At 42.1% G+C, this 19,625-nt stretch overlaps 1 protein-coding gene across 2 annotated transcripts in view; it reads left to right on the top strand.

The window, feature by feature from the left end:
- ift172 (intraflagellar transport 172) overlaps positions 1 to 19,625 on the top strand; it is a 109,257-nt gene that overhangs the window by 28,956 nt on the left and 60,676 nt on the right. For both annotated transcript variants that reach the window (XM_078212954.1, XM_078212955.1), the window contains exons 13-20: positions 381 to 484; positions 908 to 993; positions 5,466 to 5,578; positions 5,787 to 5,954; positions 6,700 to 6,836; positions 8,277 to 8,384; positions 9,714 to 9,798; positions 13,346 to 13,438. In XM_078212954.1, coding sequence (XP_078069080.1) covers positions 381 to 484; positions 908 to 993; positions 5,466 to 5,578; positions 5,787 to 5,954; positions 6,700 to 6,836; positions 8,277 to 8,384; positions 9,714 to 9,798; positions 13,346 to 13,438 — 894 coding nt within the window. The remainder of the gene's footprint in view (positions 1 to 380; positions 485 to 907; positions 994 to 5,465; positions 5,579 to 5,786; positions 5,955 to 6,699; positions 6,837 to 8,276; positions 8,385 to 9,713; positions 9,799 to 13,345; positions 13,439 to 19,625) is intronic.

Below are 19,625 nucleotides of genomic sequence, written 5' to 3'. Positions count from 1 at the left end.
TAGCCAGGTTTGCTGCAGGTTATACTATCTGGGGAAGCTTTTCATGTGCCAACAGCAAATTCAAATTAGGTGGAGGGATTCATGACAAAATACCTGCTCTCTAGCTGCCATAGTAGTTGAACCTGTGCCATTGGCCAGCTCAACATTATTTCTGTCAGTTTTGCAGAATCTGATCTTTGGCTTTTATCCCGCAAAATACGGCCATGTTGGTCAAATTTTGGCTTTTACACATTTACAACCATGACTTGCCAACCATAAGCACAGTATTCTGAAGAAGCAGTTCAAATTACCCAACACTTTTAAAAAAAAAAATTGGTTCAGTTTTTTTCATTCAACATTGGAGGATATATAGTTATGTTTCAAGTGCATTTTTCTTACAGGTGTGCATGATCTTCAATGCTGGCGAATTGACACTTGTGGAATATGGCAACAATGACATTTTGGGATCCGTTAGAACAGAGTTCATGAACCCTCACTTAATCAGGTGTGACTTATATAGATGGTTAACCCCAGGTTCTCTGTTTTGTCTCATTAAATGACCTTTCTAAGCCACTCATTTTGTCCTAATTTGTATCTCTTTCTGGGAACAAAACCTGCAGAACTTTTCCAACCAGTTAGTTAAGTTAGTTAGTAAATCCTCACAATGAAGGTTAATAAGAATGCTGCGATCTTGGGCTTTTCCATTTAGCATCTTGCTCTGAATTAATACAGCTGCCACCTTATTGATTAACTGGTGTATGTTTCCGCATCAGAATTCTGAGATTTGAAGCTGTGTAGGATGTTGGAAATACACATGTTGTAAAATTGTCATTAATAGTGGTGATTATAGAAGATATGAATTTTTGATGATATTTCGTGAAAATTTCAAGCCTAAAATGAATTGTTTCTCTTTCACTTTATTTTATAGTGTTAGGCTGAATGAACGCAAACAAAGTGGGGTAGAAGACAATAAGAAACTGGCATATCTAGTAGATATTAAGACAATAGCAGTTGGTAAGTTCTACATAAAGTACAACTTACAGCATAATAACTAATCAACAGCATTTTATTGCATGGTGATTTCATATTTATTTCACTGAATAAAGTAGGTGATGTGTGTCTCCTAATACACAACTGTTTTACTAAAATGAAATTGAAATGTTGGAAATAACCTATGAGAAATTGGTTGTGTTTTTAAAATCATTTTTTACTCTATTCTTAAAGTTACAAAGTCAATGCTCAGAATGGACTGGGCAATCCCAAATCCATTCCTTACTTGCTGCAAAAACCAAATTCAAAATCCAATAGAATCCAATTCAGGGACCCCATGAGAGAGACAAACAAAATCCAAGCTGAACAAGATGAGGCAAGATGGGCTTGATCTGATGCATGATCTTAGCCAAAAGGCCAAGGCCCATCAGGTCCATTACTTCCACAGGCCTTTTCTCTATCATAGATTCTATCCAATAATATTAGTCTTCTGAGAGAGATTAATCAACCAAGTGCAGGTGAAACTATGAAGGAAGTTAAATTGTCCACCTGAAACCAGAACTTAATAAGGTAAAACTGAACTAGCCTCAGTTTCCGACCCACAATTTTCAGCGCTGGTCTACACCTTCACAGATCTAGTCACCTGGCCTATTGAACCTGCTGTGCCATTTAATTAGATCAGGGATTTCCCAAACTGGGGTCTGTAGACCCCCATGGGTCCATGAAGGGTCTCAAGGGGGTTGCAAAGTTGGCGGCTACTACATGACTGGTAGCGCCAGTTCAAACTTGTAAAATGTTAAAAGAATCAGAGCAAGGCGTCTCGGAGTACTGGATGCTGATATGCTGTCAAGGCATTCGATACTCCAAGAGGTTTTGCTCTGATTGGCCCATTGGATTTAGTCCATCTTGCTGTTACTGGGCAGAATAGTTCATGGCCAAAAGTGAGGCCGAGTCCTCCCAGATCGGCTAGAAACTGGGAAGTGGCGAGGAGAGGCTGTGCCTGGCCTACAGGCAGTGCAGCGGAACTTTGGGAGAGAAGAGGTGTGGTTCGGGCCTCCGGTAAGGAACTGGTGAGGTTCAGGGAAACGGAGTGGAGTTTTTGAGCCTCGGGAACGGAGCTGAAGAACCTCGGCCCTGAAAAATTAATTTTATATTTGTGTAATATCAAATATTTCCATTACAAAAGTTCCATTGTTTTAATATAATTTTTGCAGTGTTTATGATATTTTAGCTTCTAATGTATATGTCCCAAATTTATTTTGTTCTCTGTAAAATTTATTGAAAAATGAAGGCTATTTGGTGCGTTTTACTTCCTGGTTTGCTTTTTGTGTGAATATTTCAGTGTGATTGTTTGCTTACTCTGCTTAATAACATTGCTGTTGCTGGATGCCTGGAGATCCCTTTAACTTGGTGCGAGATTGAAATTAATTCCAGGAAAGGTGAAATACACACCACAGAGATTTCTAGATCTTTCTGGGCAACTTTCTTTGAGGTCAGTAGTGAGTGCCATCACTTCCCTGCTAACCATAAAATCCAGGCCAATATCTTATGACTCCTTCCTTAATGTACGACTTGTGTTCTTTAATTTACGAATACAGTCTAAATCAAATAGCCTGCTTACACCTACTTTAACTGTCCCCCTCATCATTTTAAAGGCACTGAAATAGTGATTTGGCTTCACATTTCCATAATCATAGAATCCTACTGTGCAGAAGGAGGCCATCCGGCCTATCGAGTCTGCACTGACCACAGTCCCACCCAAGCCCTATTTTCATAACCCCATGCATTTACTCTAGCTAGTTCCCCTGACACTAGGAGTAATTTAGCATGGCCAATCCACCTAACCCACACATCTTTGGACTGCGGGAGGAAACCAGAGCACCCGGAGTAAACTCATGCAAACTCCACACAGACAGTGACCCAAGCTGAGAATTGAACCTGGGTCCCTGGCACTGAGGCAGCAGTGCTAACCACTGTGCCACTGGAGTTCAAAAAACTCAATCAAATTCGTGAGACATGATTTTCCACTCTCAAAGCCATGCTGACTGTCCCTAATCAGTCCTTGCCTCTCTAAATGTCTTTAGATGCTGTCTCTCAGAATACCTTCTGATAGCTTACCCACTACAGACGTTAGGCTCACCGGTCTGTAGTGCCCAGGTTTTTCCCTGCAGCCCTTCTTAAACAAAGATACAACATTTGGCAACCTCCATCTTCAGGCACCTCGCCGGTGGCTGTTGATGATTCAAATATCTCTGTTAGGGGACCCGCAATTTCCTCCCTAGCCTCCCACAATGTCCTGGGATACACTTCATCAGGTCCCAGGGATTTATCTACCTTGATGCACTTTAAGACTTCCAGCACCTCCTTCTCTGTAATATGTACACTCCTCGAGACATCACTATTTATTTCCCCAAGTTCCCTAACATCCATGCCTTTCTCAACAGGAAATACTGATATTCATTTAGGATGTCACCCATCTCTTGTGGCTCTGCACATAGATGACCTTGTTGATCCTTAAGAGGCCCTATTCTCTCCCTAGTTACTCTTTTGCCCTTTATGTATTTGTAGAAGCTCTTTGGATTCTCTTTTGCCTTATCTGCCAAAGCAATCTTGTGTCCCCTTTTTGCCCTCCTGATTTCTCTCTTAACTCTACTCCAACACCCTCTATACTCTTCATGGGATCCATTTGATCCCAGCTTCCAATGCATGTCATGTGCCTCCTTCTTCTTCTTGCCTCAATATCCTGAGTCATTCAGGGTTCCCTACTTCTAGCAGTCTTGCCCTTCACTCTGAAAGGAATGTGCTTCCCCTGAACCCTAGTTAACACACTTTTGAAGGCCTTCCACTTACCAGCCGTCCCTTTGCCTGCCAACAGACTCCCCCAATCAACTTCTGAAAGTTCCTGTCCAATACCATCAAATTTGGCCTTGCCCCAATTTAGAATTTTAACATAGCCACAAAATTGATTCCAATGCATCATTCATGTTGCTGATAATATGGCTATACTGTATTGATGGATACCTCCAGTGGATACCTGGCAATCTCACCCAAATTCTTTTTCATCTATCTTTCCTACATTTTAGTTCACTGTGATCAAACTAATAGGACAAAAACATCTAAAAATAGAGTTTAAAAAGAGTTTGCAGTGGCAGTCACAATTTCAAGAACAATTGAAGACCATTTGCTTAGAAACAGCCTAATACCATTTTGTGACAACAGTTTTACATGGTGCTTGCGACAATTGACATTGAATAGCATTGACACCAAAGTGTCATATATAACTGCATTAACATGGAGAAGGACATTATTCCATAGTTTTTACTTGTGTTTCTATTCTATATTTTGTTCAAGATGGTGCTGGGACGAGGCAACTTCTTGCAAGCTGTACCCAGCATACCTTCTAATTCTATCTTTTGCTCTTGTTCTATGCTTCTAAAACTTCATTCTAACTCTTTTGGGTTCTCTAACAATGCTCTATGACTGTAACACTACATTCTGCACTCTCTCGTTTCCTTCTCTATGAATGGTATGCTTTGTATAGTGCGCAAGAAACAATACTTTTCACTATGCTAATACATGTGACAAATCAAATATAGCAACAAATTGGCATTTTGAAAATGTTAATCTAAATGGTAAAATCAAAACTTATGAAAATGTATTAGAACTGAAATTCCAACTTCCAATATATTGAGTTATAAGCATCACGGCAATGAAATTCCTCATTTTACAAAATAAATCAGAGTACAAATTAAGAAGTCTTTGTTTTTTGGTAAAATTATCAACCGAAGGACTTGTATTTCAATGTTTCATGAGCTATTAGGACTTGGGTAACAGTTATCGATTGAGAATACATTGAATTTAATAGATTAAAAACAGATTATTCCACCCAACCAGCCCATGTTGGTGATTATCCTTGGCATCATATTGTTGCTGGATCATTGATCAGTAAACAAAGAGGTATTCTCCCATTTGCCTTATAAAGGTGCTTTCATTACTTGGATAGAGTTAAAGGAATATGTATGAATCCTACATAGAGTTTATCAGTACTTTCTCTGGATAAATAAATGAATGTGCTTTGCGGAAGGACTGACCTAGCCCTGCTTACATTAAGTTGGCATAATCACTAAACCCTTCCTGAAATGTATTTTAGAATTATGCCCAAACAACCTCGCTAAACTAATTTGTCAAGGTTGCCACATTTATAACTTAATCTGATGCCGATTAATTTTCCATTGCAATTGCAAGCTTGGTCTTTCTCTGGAATTTAGAAGAATGTTATGCCATTTTCTACAGTTGCTGAAGAGAAAGATGAGTGTAATAAAAGAAATAAGATGGTACATCTCTGAGGAAAAGATGATGTAGTTGTAGAGAGTTATTGAGTTCCAATTCGACCATTCTTACGATGAAAAATGCATGGAGGAAATTAATCAGATGCTGAAATAACCTGAAGGAGCAGAAGGTTTCTAAAATAATTGTTATGTTTCTTCTTTTCCCAGTGGATTTGTTGACTGGTTATAACTTAGCTGCCATAAGTCATGACGCAAAGATTGACTGGTTAGAACTGAATGAGACTGGACACAAGTTGCTTTTCAGGGACAAAAAGCTCTGTGTAAGTTCTTGTAGTTTACCGTGGAATATATAAAATGGGATAATGTATGTTTCAAATGTTGATACAGTATCTACGAATATACCTGTTTTATCAAGAACAGTCAGCTTCAGTTATACTATGGCTGGTATGAATAAGGAATAGTGCACCATCAAACTTGGGCTGATTTTATCAGTACTCTCCTGGAATAATTATTTCTTCTATGTTGTAGTTGCACCTGTTTGATATAGAAGACAACACAAAGACAACCGTCCTGAATTACTGCACCTATGTTCAGTGGGTACCTGGCAGTGATGTAGCTGTGGCCCAGAACCGTGGCAATCTTTGTGTTTGGTACAATATTGATGCTCCAGAGCGAGTTACAATGTTTCCACTGAAGGTAAGAAGAATAGGGAATAATAAATGACAATGTATCAAAACAACTGAGTGAATGTTTTTAATTTTTTTTAACTCCATTCATAAAATTGCAAAGCCCAATGCTCAGAGTGAACCAGGTAAACCCGAATCCATTCCTTGCTCCAAAAAGCAAATTCAGATTCGAATTGAATCCAATTCATGGTCCCCACAAGTCCTGTAAGTATCTTGCTTAAATTGTGTTACATCTTGCATTATGATATTGGCAGCATTTGCTACCATTGAGGGCCACAATTGAACTGCAACTTTGTGGAGTCAACTTCTGCTGGAACCCAGAAGTTAGGTTCGCCAGATAAGTCTTTGGCAGATCAGAAACATAGTGAGCTTATTGTATGATTTATTTATTATCATTATTCTTGAGCAATATCTCGTCACTACAGGTTATGTTTCTTGAAGGTGTTGACATTTCAAATGGTTTTTTTGAGATCTCAAATTCGTACTGTAAAATATGAATTGGGACATTGGCCGAAATGTTTCCGTCCCGCCCGCCAAAGGAATTGGAGCGAGCGAGGGGTCGACCATGGGATAGTCCATTGCCCTCGTGTAGGATTTTATGGTTTCAGGACGAATGAGACCGTAAAATCCCACACATTGAGATGGAGATAGAGATAAATAATTGAACCAAAAAATACTTTGTTTGATATATTGCCTTTGCTATATTTTAAAATGTTTTGCTGGTTGGCTATTCTTTTTCATTCCTTTGTCTACAGGGTGATATTGTAGATCTAGAGCGGAGTAATGGTAAAACAGAAGTCATCGTCACCGAGGGAGTGAATACTATTTCTTACACTCTGGATGAAGGACTGATTGAATTTGGCACAGCAATTGATGATGGTGATTACAACAGGTTGGTGCAGAGCATTCATGTGTCAGCTCCATGATATTGGAAATCGCCCTCCTAAGTTTCTGAGTTTTGGGCTTTTTTTTAAAAAGCTACAACCTCAGCTCCCTCCGATTATATTCAGATCAAAATGAATTGATATTCGATGTGGGATTTGCACAGCATTCTGCAGCAACAAATAAATCGTATCATAAATGCACTTTCGAAAAATATCTGCTTTGATTTGTTTCTTTTGCACCAAGCTATTTTAATATTCTCAGAATTTATTTGTTTTTTTTTCTTTTTTCATAGGATGCATGTGTTGCTGGCTGGGCCAGTATTATTGCCCATCCCTAATCACCCTTGAACTGAGTGGTTTGCTAGGCCATTTCAGAGGACAGTTAAGAGTTAACCACATGCTATGGACCTGGAGTCACATGTAGGCCAGATGAGGCAAGGATGGCAAATTTCCTTCCCTAAAGGACATTATTTGAACCAGATGGATTTTGGAAAGAATCGAGGAGAGTTGTCGTGGTCGCAGTTATTGAGATTAGCTTTAATTTCTAGACTTATTGAATTCAAATTTCAGTAGTTGCCCATGTCCCCGAATCACATCTGGATGACTAGTCCAATCCACTACCATGCCCCCATCTCCCCCAATTTAATGTAGGCATAATGCACAATTTGTTTATACAAACAAAACTTTAAACGATAGACATTCTTTTCAAGATATAAGCAAATGAGAACTTTGGTCTGGGGTTCCTTTCCTTATAAAGACCTTCAAAGAAAAAATCAGAAGACAGAATTGTAAGCATAACCAATATTTAGTTAATTTTCTAATTGTTGCTCAATTAATCTTCTCATTGTTGCTCAGTCATTGCGTTCACTTGGCTTACATTTAAGCCATGATTTGTAGTTCATGATGAACAGTATGTCCTGTTGCGTTATGTGAAGTTTGATTTCGTGATGTGCAAAGCTGAGTCTATCCCTCTGATCTAGAAACATGCTGTCCTCTAGACTAGTGGTGTTCAAGAGGCAAGATCCTTTCACCTTAGTCTGTGGATAAGTTCTCCTTTGCACACTTGGGTGCAGTGCAAACTTTCAGCCTCAGCTTTCTGAATATTCTCAGGCTTGGAGGATTTGAAAAGGCTGTTCCCTGATTGGTGAAAGTAGGCAAATAATGGCACAAACTTTAATATGAATGAGGAATTGAGTATTGAAGGGTTAGGTAGCTTCAAGAACTAGTGCAGACCATGCAATTCTTCAGCCTACAATAAGCAATATTGGCAGAGGACACAGCAGGCAATGGTGGTTGCAACAATCGCAGTGGAAGGAGACATACATGAATAAAGTGGCAAAATGAACAACGGGAAACGAGCAGCAACCAGGACAGTGGCAGTGATTGACTGGACCTGTAAATAAAAACAAAATAAGTGCAATAAGTATTGATTTTTGTTTTCCCTCCAGGGCGACTGCCTTCCTAGAAACATTGGAAATGTCATCAGAGACTGAAGCCATGTGGAAAACATTAAGCAAACTTTCACTGGAAGCCCAGCAGTTACATATTGCAGAGAGGTAATAATAGGTGGCTGTACTATTAGGGAGACCAAAGAGGAAAAGATTATTTTCTTCTTGTGCAATGAAATAAATGGGTGGGCCTGATCCAGTGCACTTATTAAGAATTACATTCTTCTGACTTTGGGCACTATGAGGTGATAGAATAGGATATAAAATATGAGTGAACAGAAATAGATTCAGAAAGTCCCATTCCCTTGGGTGCCTCACCAAAAAGCCTTTCAAGTATGAACCTAGGTGGTGAATGTGTGTAGGCTGTTTGACCTTGCCAGGGAAGGCATCGCTGTCAAACCTAATATGCCATCAGACTTGCACACGTGAACTTCCAGCAAGGAATGTTTGATAGGGATTAGAAGTACAAAACCCTGCCGATTTTTATTTTTCTCTCCCTGTTTCTCCACCTAGTTGCCAAGTCAAATTATGATTCCTTTCTGCTGCCGCCACAACTGCGATAATGCAAGCAGATTTGACATACATTGCTCAACTGCTCAACAGCAGTTTTCATAGAGAATTCATAGGAAAATAACTGCTGTACTTGAAAATGTAAACATTTCAGGATTCAATCCATATTGTAAAATGAGCCATGCACCATCCTGATTTGGAAATATATTGCCATTCCTTCACTGTCACTGGGTTAAAATTCTGGAGCTCCCTTCCTAACAGCATTGCAAATGTACCTAAAGCACATGGATTGCAGTGGTTCAAGACAGTGGCGCACCTCTTCTCAAGGACATTTAAGGATGGGAAATAATGCCCTCATCGCATGAACAAATTTTAAAAAAATCATAGATGCCACAGATTTTCTTTGAAGGACGCCATGCTGGAAAGTACACCCCAATTAGATGTAATCTGTGCTGTGTAATGAAAAAAAAATGCAGATATCAGAAAGGTGAGTGGTGAGTGTCATTCTTTTGCCACTGACAGAAAATCTGAGCTATTTACATTTTGTTCTTTGGATGAGGGCAGAATGAGGGCCACATTTATTGCTCAGCCTTTATTGAAGTTTCATTCTATCATTTTGATCGGGCAGTGGGTGAACTATATTGGTTCTTTTGTGGATATGACATTTCTGAGCAGTTCTCCACTTTGTCAAGTAGATACAAATGTCATAGCTTTACTGAGACGGCTTAGTGAGGAGATAGCTTATTCTGCTGTGCAGCTCTTTAGCACAATACTGTCAGGGGCCATAGCCTCTGCTGTGTCCAGAATCCTTAATTGTGACCTAAAGTCACAACAGCAATAGAATATGCTAGAAAATACCCAAACACATAAAATGAAAAAATAGGGAATTGAGTCCTTAATCTCTGCATATGTATTCCTGTCTTTTAGATGCTTTGCTGCTCTTGGGGATGTAGCTAAGGCTCAATTTCTTCGTGAGACTAACCGGATTGCAGATCAAGCAGCGAAAGAATATGTAAGTAGTAAGTACAATTATTAGCAACAGACAATTAAAAAATGGAATAAGAATAGATGTAAATCTTTATCTGAATAAATTTGTTTTCTATGTTTAAAAAGTTCTATAAATATGTTTATCACTTTTTTTTAAATACACAGAAATAATGGACCCGATTTTACCATTGCGTCCGGGCGCGAAAACGTGGTAAATTCGGGTGAGATGCCATTAACGCGATCCGCACCCACGTTTGCGCAGATTGCCACTTTATCGAAACCCGGGAATGGCGGCGATTCGATCCGCGCCCAAAATGGGCGCAACGGCGATTTAAATGTATTTGTATGCATTTAAATCTAATTAATGAACTGCCCGCCCAACTTTATCAGCATCTCCCCCTTTACCACCGCGTTTGCCGATCCGGAACCGCGCCGTAATGGACCTGCTGAATAAAAGTCTGAATCGGGCGCTCCAGCTCCAGAAGAGCGCGTTCAGTGCTTCCAACGGCTCCCTGACTCAGTTCGGTGGTGAGGAGGGAGGTGGGTCAGATCATTCTCTGGTTGTGGGGGGAGGGGAGTGAGGCCAGATCATTGTCTGGTGGGGGGGGGGAGCGAGGAGAAGGCGGGTCAGATGTATCTCTGGGGGGGGGTGGCTGATCATTGTCTGGTGGGGAGGGAGGAGGAGGTGGGTCAGATGTTCCTCTGGGGGGGTGGTGAGTGAGGCCACACCATTCTATGGGGGGGGGGATGAGTGAGGCCAGATCGTTTGGGGGGGGGGGAGATGGGTAAGATGTATCTCAGGCGGGGGGGGGGGGGGGCAGATGGATCTCTGGCGGGGGAGGGGCGGGGGGGCAGATGGATCTCTGGCGGGGGGGGCAGATATATGGTGGCGGGGGGGTGCTAGTGGGTCCACTGCCACTCTGCGGGCGATCGGTGGGGGGGAGGGGTGCAGGGGTGGCGATCGGTCTGAGTAGTGGGGGGGTGGATAAAGGTACAGTGATGTGTGGGGGGCGGTGGATAAGGGGGACAGTGATGTGTGGGGGGGGGGTGGATAAGGGGGACAGCGATGCGTGTGTGCACCGTCACTCCCGCTTTTCGCTCCCGAGCTGCTTTCTCCGCTTTCTGGGGCCTGGGAGCGATCTGACACGGGCGCGCTTTTTAAATTTTTTTTCTAACTGCGCATGCGCAGTTCAGAGCTCCGATCGTTTCAGCCGCGCTAAGCCCTGCCCACAGCGCAATTGGGACTGGCGATGTTTTTTTCAGGCTGAGTGCGTATGGGGGCGCCTGAAAGCAGATTTCTCAGTCGGATCTGCATTACGCCCAGATTCAGCACTTAGAATGAAAATGGTAAAATCGGGCCCAATCTGTTATACAGTCGTTGTGTGTGTCCACTAGGAACTATTGAACAACCTACCTCTAACAAATTGAAGAAGATTCAGATCAAAGTGCAGTATTGAAATGATTAATTTCATATATAGTCATTGGCCATATTTCCACAATCACCCAGAAAAAACTATTCAACCCACAGTTAAAATATATTCATATGAATAATGGCCACTGGACTTGCACTCCACAAGAACATCACATCATCTGGGGAAGGAAGAAAGTGGAGTTTGAATAAACACAATTTCAGTTTGTTGATGGTTATATGGAGCATTGATACGATCCTGCCTGAAGTACTAAGTTCAATTTTGAACCTCAGGAATGAGGCATTGGCTTTGGAGGCAATGCAATGCAGATTCACTGAGTTGCCGAAGGGCAGAGGATTAAATAGTGATATGGTTTGCAAAGGCATAGCTTACATTCCCTTGAGTAGAAGATTAAAAGGTGAGCTGTAATGTTGGAAGGATTGGATAGGGTAGATACAGAGAGATTATTTTCTCCGATGGGGAATTGAGAATGAGACGATATCATCTTAAAATTAGAATCAGCCATTCAGGGGAGGATGTCGGGGAGCACGTTTACGTACAAAGGGTAGTAAAAACATGCAAGTCTCTTGCCCCAAAGGGCCATTGATACTAGGATGATAGAGTTTTCAAGACTGTGATTGATAGATTTTTGTTAGGCCTTCAAACATATATGAAGCCATGGCAGCTAAATGGAGCTGAGGTACAGAGCAGTTGTGATATGATTGAAAAATGGGGGCTGAATAGCCTCCTTCTGTTTGAATCAAATGGGAATTATTGTACAGTACATTGATTAAATGCAAAATTGAATTTCATATTTATAACACCAGATGGCAGACTTTATTCACCATGAACTGTTTTTAAATTTGCTCCTCATTGTTTACATGAGTAGCTGGAATTTATATTATATTTAATCTGAAGTAGCATTTAATGGGAATGATAGAGTGCTTACTATATAAAGACTTCAATATTGCTGAAATAATTGTTCTATAGCTTGTTTGGTAGTACAGAACTTGAGTATTGATGGAAAAAAGGAGATATTTTTGTCAAAGTCTTTGATCTTGCACTCATTAAGACAGTCTGCAAGAATACCAGTGCTAGGGGAAACATTGGTATTCTTACAAACTGTTCTGATGAGTGCAAGATGAAAAGTTTTGACAGAACAATCTATTGTTTTCATCAATACTTACATTTTATAGGTCTGATGTCAAGTGTACCAAATGGTTGGCTGTTGTGTGATCAGCAGTAAACCTTACAGTTGATAAAATAAGATAAATACTGACACCATGCCTGTTAAGGCACATGTATAGAGTATTGTGACACCTAAAAGTTCCACTGTATTAATCTGATCACTGTTGGACACTCTGCTTTAGCTCTTACATGGTCAACAGTTCAGGAATTGAAAACTTATTGGGGACAGGAGATTTGTAATTATCCAAAAATTCATGCTACAGTCACATGAAAAGTGATACCGAAAGGAAGATCGTACAGACTCCCTAATTTTCCCCCTTCCTCGTCTCCTCTTTCTCCAACTTTGTCCTGATCTGCCCCCTATCCCCCACCCCCTGTTTTTTAGGGTATTATAACTTAGAACAAATTCAATTCTCTCCAACAATATTGCTGCCCATTTAACGTCGCTGCTTCCATTTCAAGCATATGTAATGCTGGGAATTTCTCAGTCCCTTTACTGCACCCAATAAGGGTCACTGCCTGAGCCCAAAGTCCATGATGATGTAAGCCACAGGAAAATAGCATATCTTGGCCAGATTTCTCTGACCTCGCCTGCAGCTGGGATTCTCCAGTCCTGCTGCAGTGAATGGAGTTTTGGCTGAGTGCCAAGTTCTCAGTTCTCGCTGGCAGACGTGAATGAGATCAGAAAATCCTGCCTGTTGTCTCAAAATGCATCTTCAGTGCGCTGTACCCTCAATTGCATGCTGGGAGATGAAGATATTCCAGCATGTACTTGCCTAAATGAATTGTAAAGGAAGCTCAAACTGTTTAGATAAAATACAGTTATGCTTTTCGGCAAATTGTGTTTGCATGTTTTATAATGCACTGTTCAATCAATTATTTTGATAGTTTAAATGTGCTCTAATATCTGTTTTTAGATGTCAGACTAAATGTTCTCGATAAAATAATGGAACAGCAAATTCTCTTTTCTTTTAGGGAGGTGATGGCACAGATAATTACCTTGTTCGTGCACGATTGGCTATGTTGGAAAAAAACTACAAATTAGCAGAAAGTTACTATCTGGAACAGGTATGTGTGCAAAATTATTAAATAATTTAAAGCTATTACTGGAATAGTATTGTGCAGCTCCACTGAACTTTATGTACACTGAAACTTGCACACATGGACAATTTTAATGTTGCTTGGTATATTTTTCCTCACTGTAGGCCAGTGCTCTGTTCTAATATTTAACTTTCATGTAGAACCAAATTTTCTGCTTTAATGAAAATATTTTGAGGAGAATTGTTATTCTACTGCATAGATTTGTAGGCTAGTAGATCTTTAAATAGGAAATGTGTGTTTCTGAATTGTGTTGGATCTTTCTGAATGTTTAACAGAGACTGTGTCTGTGCATATACCAGCATATTTCAATCATTTATTTAAAATGTTACTGTTTAATTTTGTTCAGTGGCTGAATTCTGTGATATTACAAGCCACCATGACACTGTAAATGATTCAAAAAATGTAACTTAATGCAATCACAGGGAGGGGTTTAGCTGTTGAACTTTTAAATGTTTTTTTTTACTGCGGAAAATTTATTTTTGCCAGACCTTGTGACAGAACAACACACAAGTCTGAGGCCTGGACCGTTTTGATGGTTGAACTTTATTTGTCATGCATTGTGGAGCTGCCCACATGTTTCTGCTGGTACTGTGCAACCCACCCAGTTCAAGTGTGGGATTTCCAATAAGCCCATTCAAAGGGTAACCAATTCTGAACATGTGGTGTCATTCAATTTAATGCAAACCCATACTATTATTGAGAGTGATAGCAGTGGAGGTGCTTCTGGAGTAGGGGAGGTCATTCTTATCTGATGGCAGGGAAGCTTCTTCCCTGCTGCCATCAGACTTTTGAATGGACCTACCTCTTATTAAGTTGATCTTTCTCTACGCCCTAGCTATGACTGTAACACTACATTCTGCACTCTCTCCTTTCCTTCTCTATGTCCGGTATGTTTTGTCTGTATAGCATGCAAGAAACAATACTTCTCACCATGCCAATACATGTGACCATAATAGATCAAATCAAATCAAAGTACCCAATGGATGCTGCAAAGGCCTGGGGTGAGGTGGTTAATAATGTCAGTGCACGCAGCATTTAATCATGACATTGATCTCCTGCAGTCCACTCTCCCATAATCAGTTTGAGGAGCTGCAGCCAACAGGAGTAAAAGTGGTATGTGAGTGACACGTTTCTCTCTCTCAAGATGGCAATATCTTTGCTCCTTCGTATAGCCCAACATGATTTCAGAAAACTAGCATACATTGGCAGCTAATATGCTGCAGTCATCAACTGGTCCATCCCTTGCTTAGACTCCCGAAGGTCATCTCAAAACACCCTTATGAACATTTGCAACCTTTCATTATCCATGCTTAAAGCACTGAGGGAATACCTCATTGGAGTGAATGAAAGGGCAAGAAATCACTTAAGGAAATATATTTTTGTATTATGATAATGACTCTTGTAGCAGCATGAAAAATCACAGCTTTTGACTTTGCCACTTTGTCTTCAGTATTTCATTCTAGTCATAGAATCCCTACAGTTCAGAAGGAGGCCATTCGGCCCATTGAGTCTGTACCGACCACATCCCACCCAGGCTCTATTCCTGTAACCCCACACATTTGCCCTGCTAATCCCCCTAGCATTAGGGTCAATTTAGCATAGCCAATCAACCTAACCTACACATCTTTGGACTGTGAGAGGAAACCGGAGCACCCGGAGGAAACCCACGCAGACACAGGGAGAACATGCAAACTCCACACAGACAGTGATCTGAAGCCAGAACCTGGGTCCCTGGCATTGTGAGGCAGTAGCGCTAACCACTGTGCCACCGTGCTGCCCCTAGTCATGGAGCCTGAAGGTTGAGTGACATGTAAATGAAAATTGATCAAACTGGCAGTTCTTCTGTGCCTAACGTCCAGAGGTGGTATTTCAGAGTGTTAATGTGGCAGTGGGCAGTGAGGTTAGGGAGAGAAGTAGATTAGTTGGGTAATTAGCTGTTGTCAGTTACCTGGGGGGTTCGACCTCTTTGTTCGACTGGAGCAGGACTGAGAGGGAGAGATTCTTAGCAGGAGTGCTGAGGGTAAGCAAAGTACTGATTTATTTATTTATTTGTTGTATTCCTTGTTTGTTTCGCGGGCTTTTTTCAAGGTTTTGAATTAAGGGAAGTGACGTCAGCTGAAGGGGATTCTGGGAGGTTGAGTTCTTAGTATAAAAGTCAGTTACCTGGGGGGTTCGACCTCTTTGTTCGACTGGAGCATAAAAAGCCGGCCACACTATACAGCGGGCAGTGTCGGGAGTGGGCAGTGGAGTGAGTGGGAAGCAGAGTGAGAGCTGTAAGGGCTTTGGCTCGCAGGGCTTAGGCGGAAACGGGCGACACAGGACAGGTTTAAATTCATTCTGTTACCCTTCAATTTCAAATCCTTGTTCTTTCCCAGTGCACTCTGAGGAAGGGGAAAAAGGGTTCAGTGTTTCATTGGAGCAATTCTTTTTCTTTGTAGCAGTAAGTTATATATGGAGGGGATGGAAGTGAAGGCAGTGCAATGTACCTCCTGCAGAATGTTTGAGGTGAGGGACACCGTCAGTGTCCCTGCTGATTACACTTGTGGGAGGTGCACCCATCTGCAGCTCCTCCAAGACCGCGTTAGGGAGCTGGAGTTGGATGAGCTTAGGGTCATCAGGGAGGCAGAGAGGGCCATAGACACAAGCTTCAGGGATATAGTTGCTCCAGGGAATGAAAATAGATGGGTGACAGTGAGAGGGGCTGGGAGGAAGCAGTCGGTGCGGGGATCCCCTGTGGTCGTTCCCCTTAGCAACAAGTATTCCACTTTGGATACAGGTGAGGGGGGCGACCTACCAGTGGTAAGCCGCAGTGACCAGATTGCCAGCACTGAGTCCGTCCCTGTGGCTCAGAAGGGAAAGGGGGAGAGCGGTAGAGCTATAGTTATTGGGGACTCGTTTGTTAAGGGATAGATAGGAGGTTCTGTGGCAACAAGAGAGACTCACGGATGGTATGTTGCCTCCCGGATGCCAGGGTCCGTGACATCTCCGACCGTGTCTTCAGGATTCTAAAGGGGGAGGGGGAACAGTCACAAGTCGTGGTGCATGTCGGCACCAAAGACATAGGTAAGAGAGAGGACGGGGACTTAAAACAGGAATTCGGGGAGCTTAGGTGGAAGCTGAGAGCCAGGACAAAACAGGTTGTCATCTCTGGTATGTTGCCGGTGCCATGGGAGAGCGAGTTGAGGAACAGGGAGAGAGTGCAGTTAAACACATGGATGTAGGGATGGTGTAGGAGGGAGGGTTTCAGCTATGTGGATAATTGGAACACCTTCTGGGGAAGGTGGGACCTGTACCAACAGGACGGGGTGCACTTGAACCAGAAGGGCACCAATATCCTGGTTAGCAAGAAATGAGCTGAAAAAGGGGCTTAGGAGAGCTAGGAGGGGGCATGAGAAGTCCTTGGCAGGTCGGATCAAGGAAAACCCCAAGGCTTTTTACTCTTATGTGAGGAATAAAAGAATGACCAGGGTGAGGCTGGGGCCGGTCAAGGACAGTAGTGGGAATTTGTGCATGGAGTCAGAAGAGATAGGAGAGGTGATGAATGAATACTTTTCTTCGGTGTTCACCAAGGAGAGGGGCCATGTTTTTGAGGAAGAGATGGTGTCACAGGCTGATAGGCTGGAGGAAGTAGATGTTCGGAGGGAAGATGTACTAGGAATTTTGATTAAACTGAAAGTTGATAAGTCCCCTGGGCCTGATGAAATATATCCTAGGATTCTTTGGGAGGCAAGGGATGAGATAGCAGAGCCTTTGGCATTGATCTTTGCGTCCTCACTGTCCACGGTGGTGGTGCCAGAGGACTGGAGAGTGCCGAATGTGGTTCCTCTGTTTAAGAAAGGGAATAGAAATGACCCTGGTAATTATAGGCCGGTTAGTCTTACTTCGGTGGTCGGTAAGTTGATGGAAAAGGTCCTTAGGGATAGGATTTACGACCATTTAGAAAGATGCAGCTTAATCCGGGATAGTCAGCACGGATTTGTGAAGGGCAAGTCTTGCCTCACAAATTTGATAGAATTTTTTGAGGAGGTAACTAAGCGTGCAGATGAAGGTAGTGCAGTTGATGTCATATACATGGATTTTAGTAAGGCGTTTGATAAAGTCCCCCACAGTCGGCTTATGAAGAAAGTAAGGATGTGTGGGATAGAGGGAAGTTTGGCTGATTGGATAGGTAACTGGCTATCTAACAGAAGACAGAGGGTGGTGGTGGATGGAAAATTTTCGGACTGGAAACCGGTTACCAGCGGAGTGCCACAGGGATCAGTGCTTGGTCCTCTGCTCTTTGTAATTTTTATAAATGACTTGGAGGAGGGGGCTGAAGGGTGGATCAGTAAATTTGCTGATGACACCAAGATTGGTGGAGTAGTGGATGAGGTGGAGGGCTGTTGTAGGCTGCAAAGAGATATAGATACGATGCAGAGCTGGGCTGAAAAATGGCAAATGGAGTTTAACCCTGACAAATGCGAGGTGATTCATTTTGGTAGGACAAATTTAAATGTGGATTACAGGGTCAAAGGTAGGGTTTTGAAGAATGTGGAGGAACAGAGAGATCTTGGGGTTCATATCCATAGATCTCTGAAGGTTGCCACTCAAGTGGATAGAGCCGTGAAGAAGGCCTATAGTGTGTTGGCGTTCATTAACAGGGGGTTTGAGTTTGAGCCGTGGGGTTATGCTACAACTGTACAGGACCTTGATGAGACCACATTTGGAATGTTGTGTGCAGTTCTGGTCACCTCACTACAAGAAGGATGTGGAGACACTGGAAAGAGTGCAAAGGAGATTTACCAGGATGCTGCCTGGTTTGGAGGGGAGGTCTTATGAGGAAAGGTTGTGGGAACTTGGGCTTTTCTCTTTGGAGCAGAGGAGGTTGAGAGGAGACTTGATAGAGGTTTATAAAATGATGAAGGGGATAGATAGAGTGAACGTTCAAAGACTATTTCCTCGGGTGGATGGAGCTATTACAAGGGGGCATAACTATCGGGTTCGTGGTGGGAGATACAGGAAGGATATCAGAGGTAGGTTCTTTACGCAGAGAGTGGTTGGGGTGTGGAATGGACTGCCTGCAAGGATAGTGGAGTCAGAAACTTTAGGAACATTTAAGAAGCTATTGGATAGGCACATGGAGTACTTCGGGATGATAGGGAGGAAATAGCTTGATCTGGGTTTCAGACAAAGCTCGGCACAACATCGTGGGCCGAAGAGCCTGTTCTGTGCTGTACTGTTCTATGTTCTATGTTCTATGAATCATAGATTTGGCTGCAAGGTGCTGTTGTTGCTCCTCCTCTCCCAACTTTTGCTCTATCCTTACCATGGCCAAGCCTCGGCAGATTGGGAAAGTTGGCTTGCTTTGCTGGCTCCATGGGCTATCCCCATTCCATAGCAAAGTTGTGCAGAATGCAAAGTTAAAGTTTATTTTAAAGTTCATTTATTGGTCACAAGTAGGTTTGCATTCACATCTAATGAAGTAACTGTGAAAATCCAGCAGGCAATCTGGGAGTCTCTGAACTGTACTGCAAGAAACAGCCAGACAAGTCTGGTAAATTAAAGCTTTCGATTGGTCCAATGTTGCACGCTTAATGGTATCACAAGTCTCCTATACAGACGATAGACCTTGTCTCCAAGCCGCTAATCTCTGACATGCTGAGCTGGATCAATCTTTTTTGTGCTTTCGCTAAAAAACCTTCACAGCATGTCTGAAGTGTGGTGCCCAGAATTGGGTGCACTACTCCAGTTGAGACCGAACCAGTATTTTTATAAAGGGTCATCATTACTTCTTTGCTTTCATACTCTATGCTTCTATTTATAAATCCCAGAATCCTATATGCCTAATTAAAATCTTTTTCTCAACCCGCACTGTTACTGTCAATGACTTGAGTCCATAGCCCCAGGACCCCCTGTTCCTGCACTTGCTTTAGAAGTGTATCCTTTGGTTTGCATTGCCTTTCCTCATTCTTCCTACCAAATTTAACCTACCTGCAATCAGGATGCCCGTCCCTTAAAATAACATGACTGCAGGGCCCATGTTACAACTTTATGCTGTTTTCATGAGTGCACAATGCAGGTACTGCACTTTCATTGCTCAGATTTAGGATTCTAACATCATATCAGTGATTAAACTGTGACATCAGCATAGAGACAAATCAACATCTGTCATTCC

Source organism: Mustelus asterias, chromosome 5 (assembly GCF_964213995.1).
Source record: "Mustelus asterias chromosome 5, sMusAst1.hap1.1, whole genome shotgun sequence".
In the NCBI taxonomy this organism is placed as follows: domain Eukaryota; kingdom Metazoa; phylum Chordata; class Chondrichthyes; order Carcharhiniformes; family Triakidae; genus Mustelus; species Mustelus asterias.
Note: the sequence above shows the minus strand (reverse complement) of the source record. Positions and strands in the feature narration are given on the sequence as shown.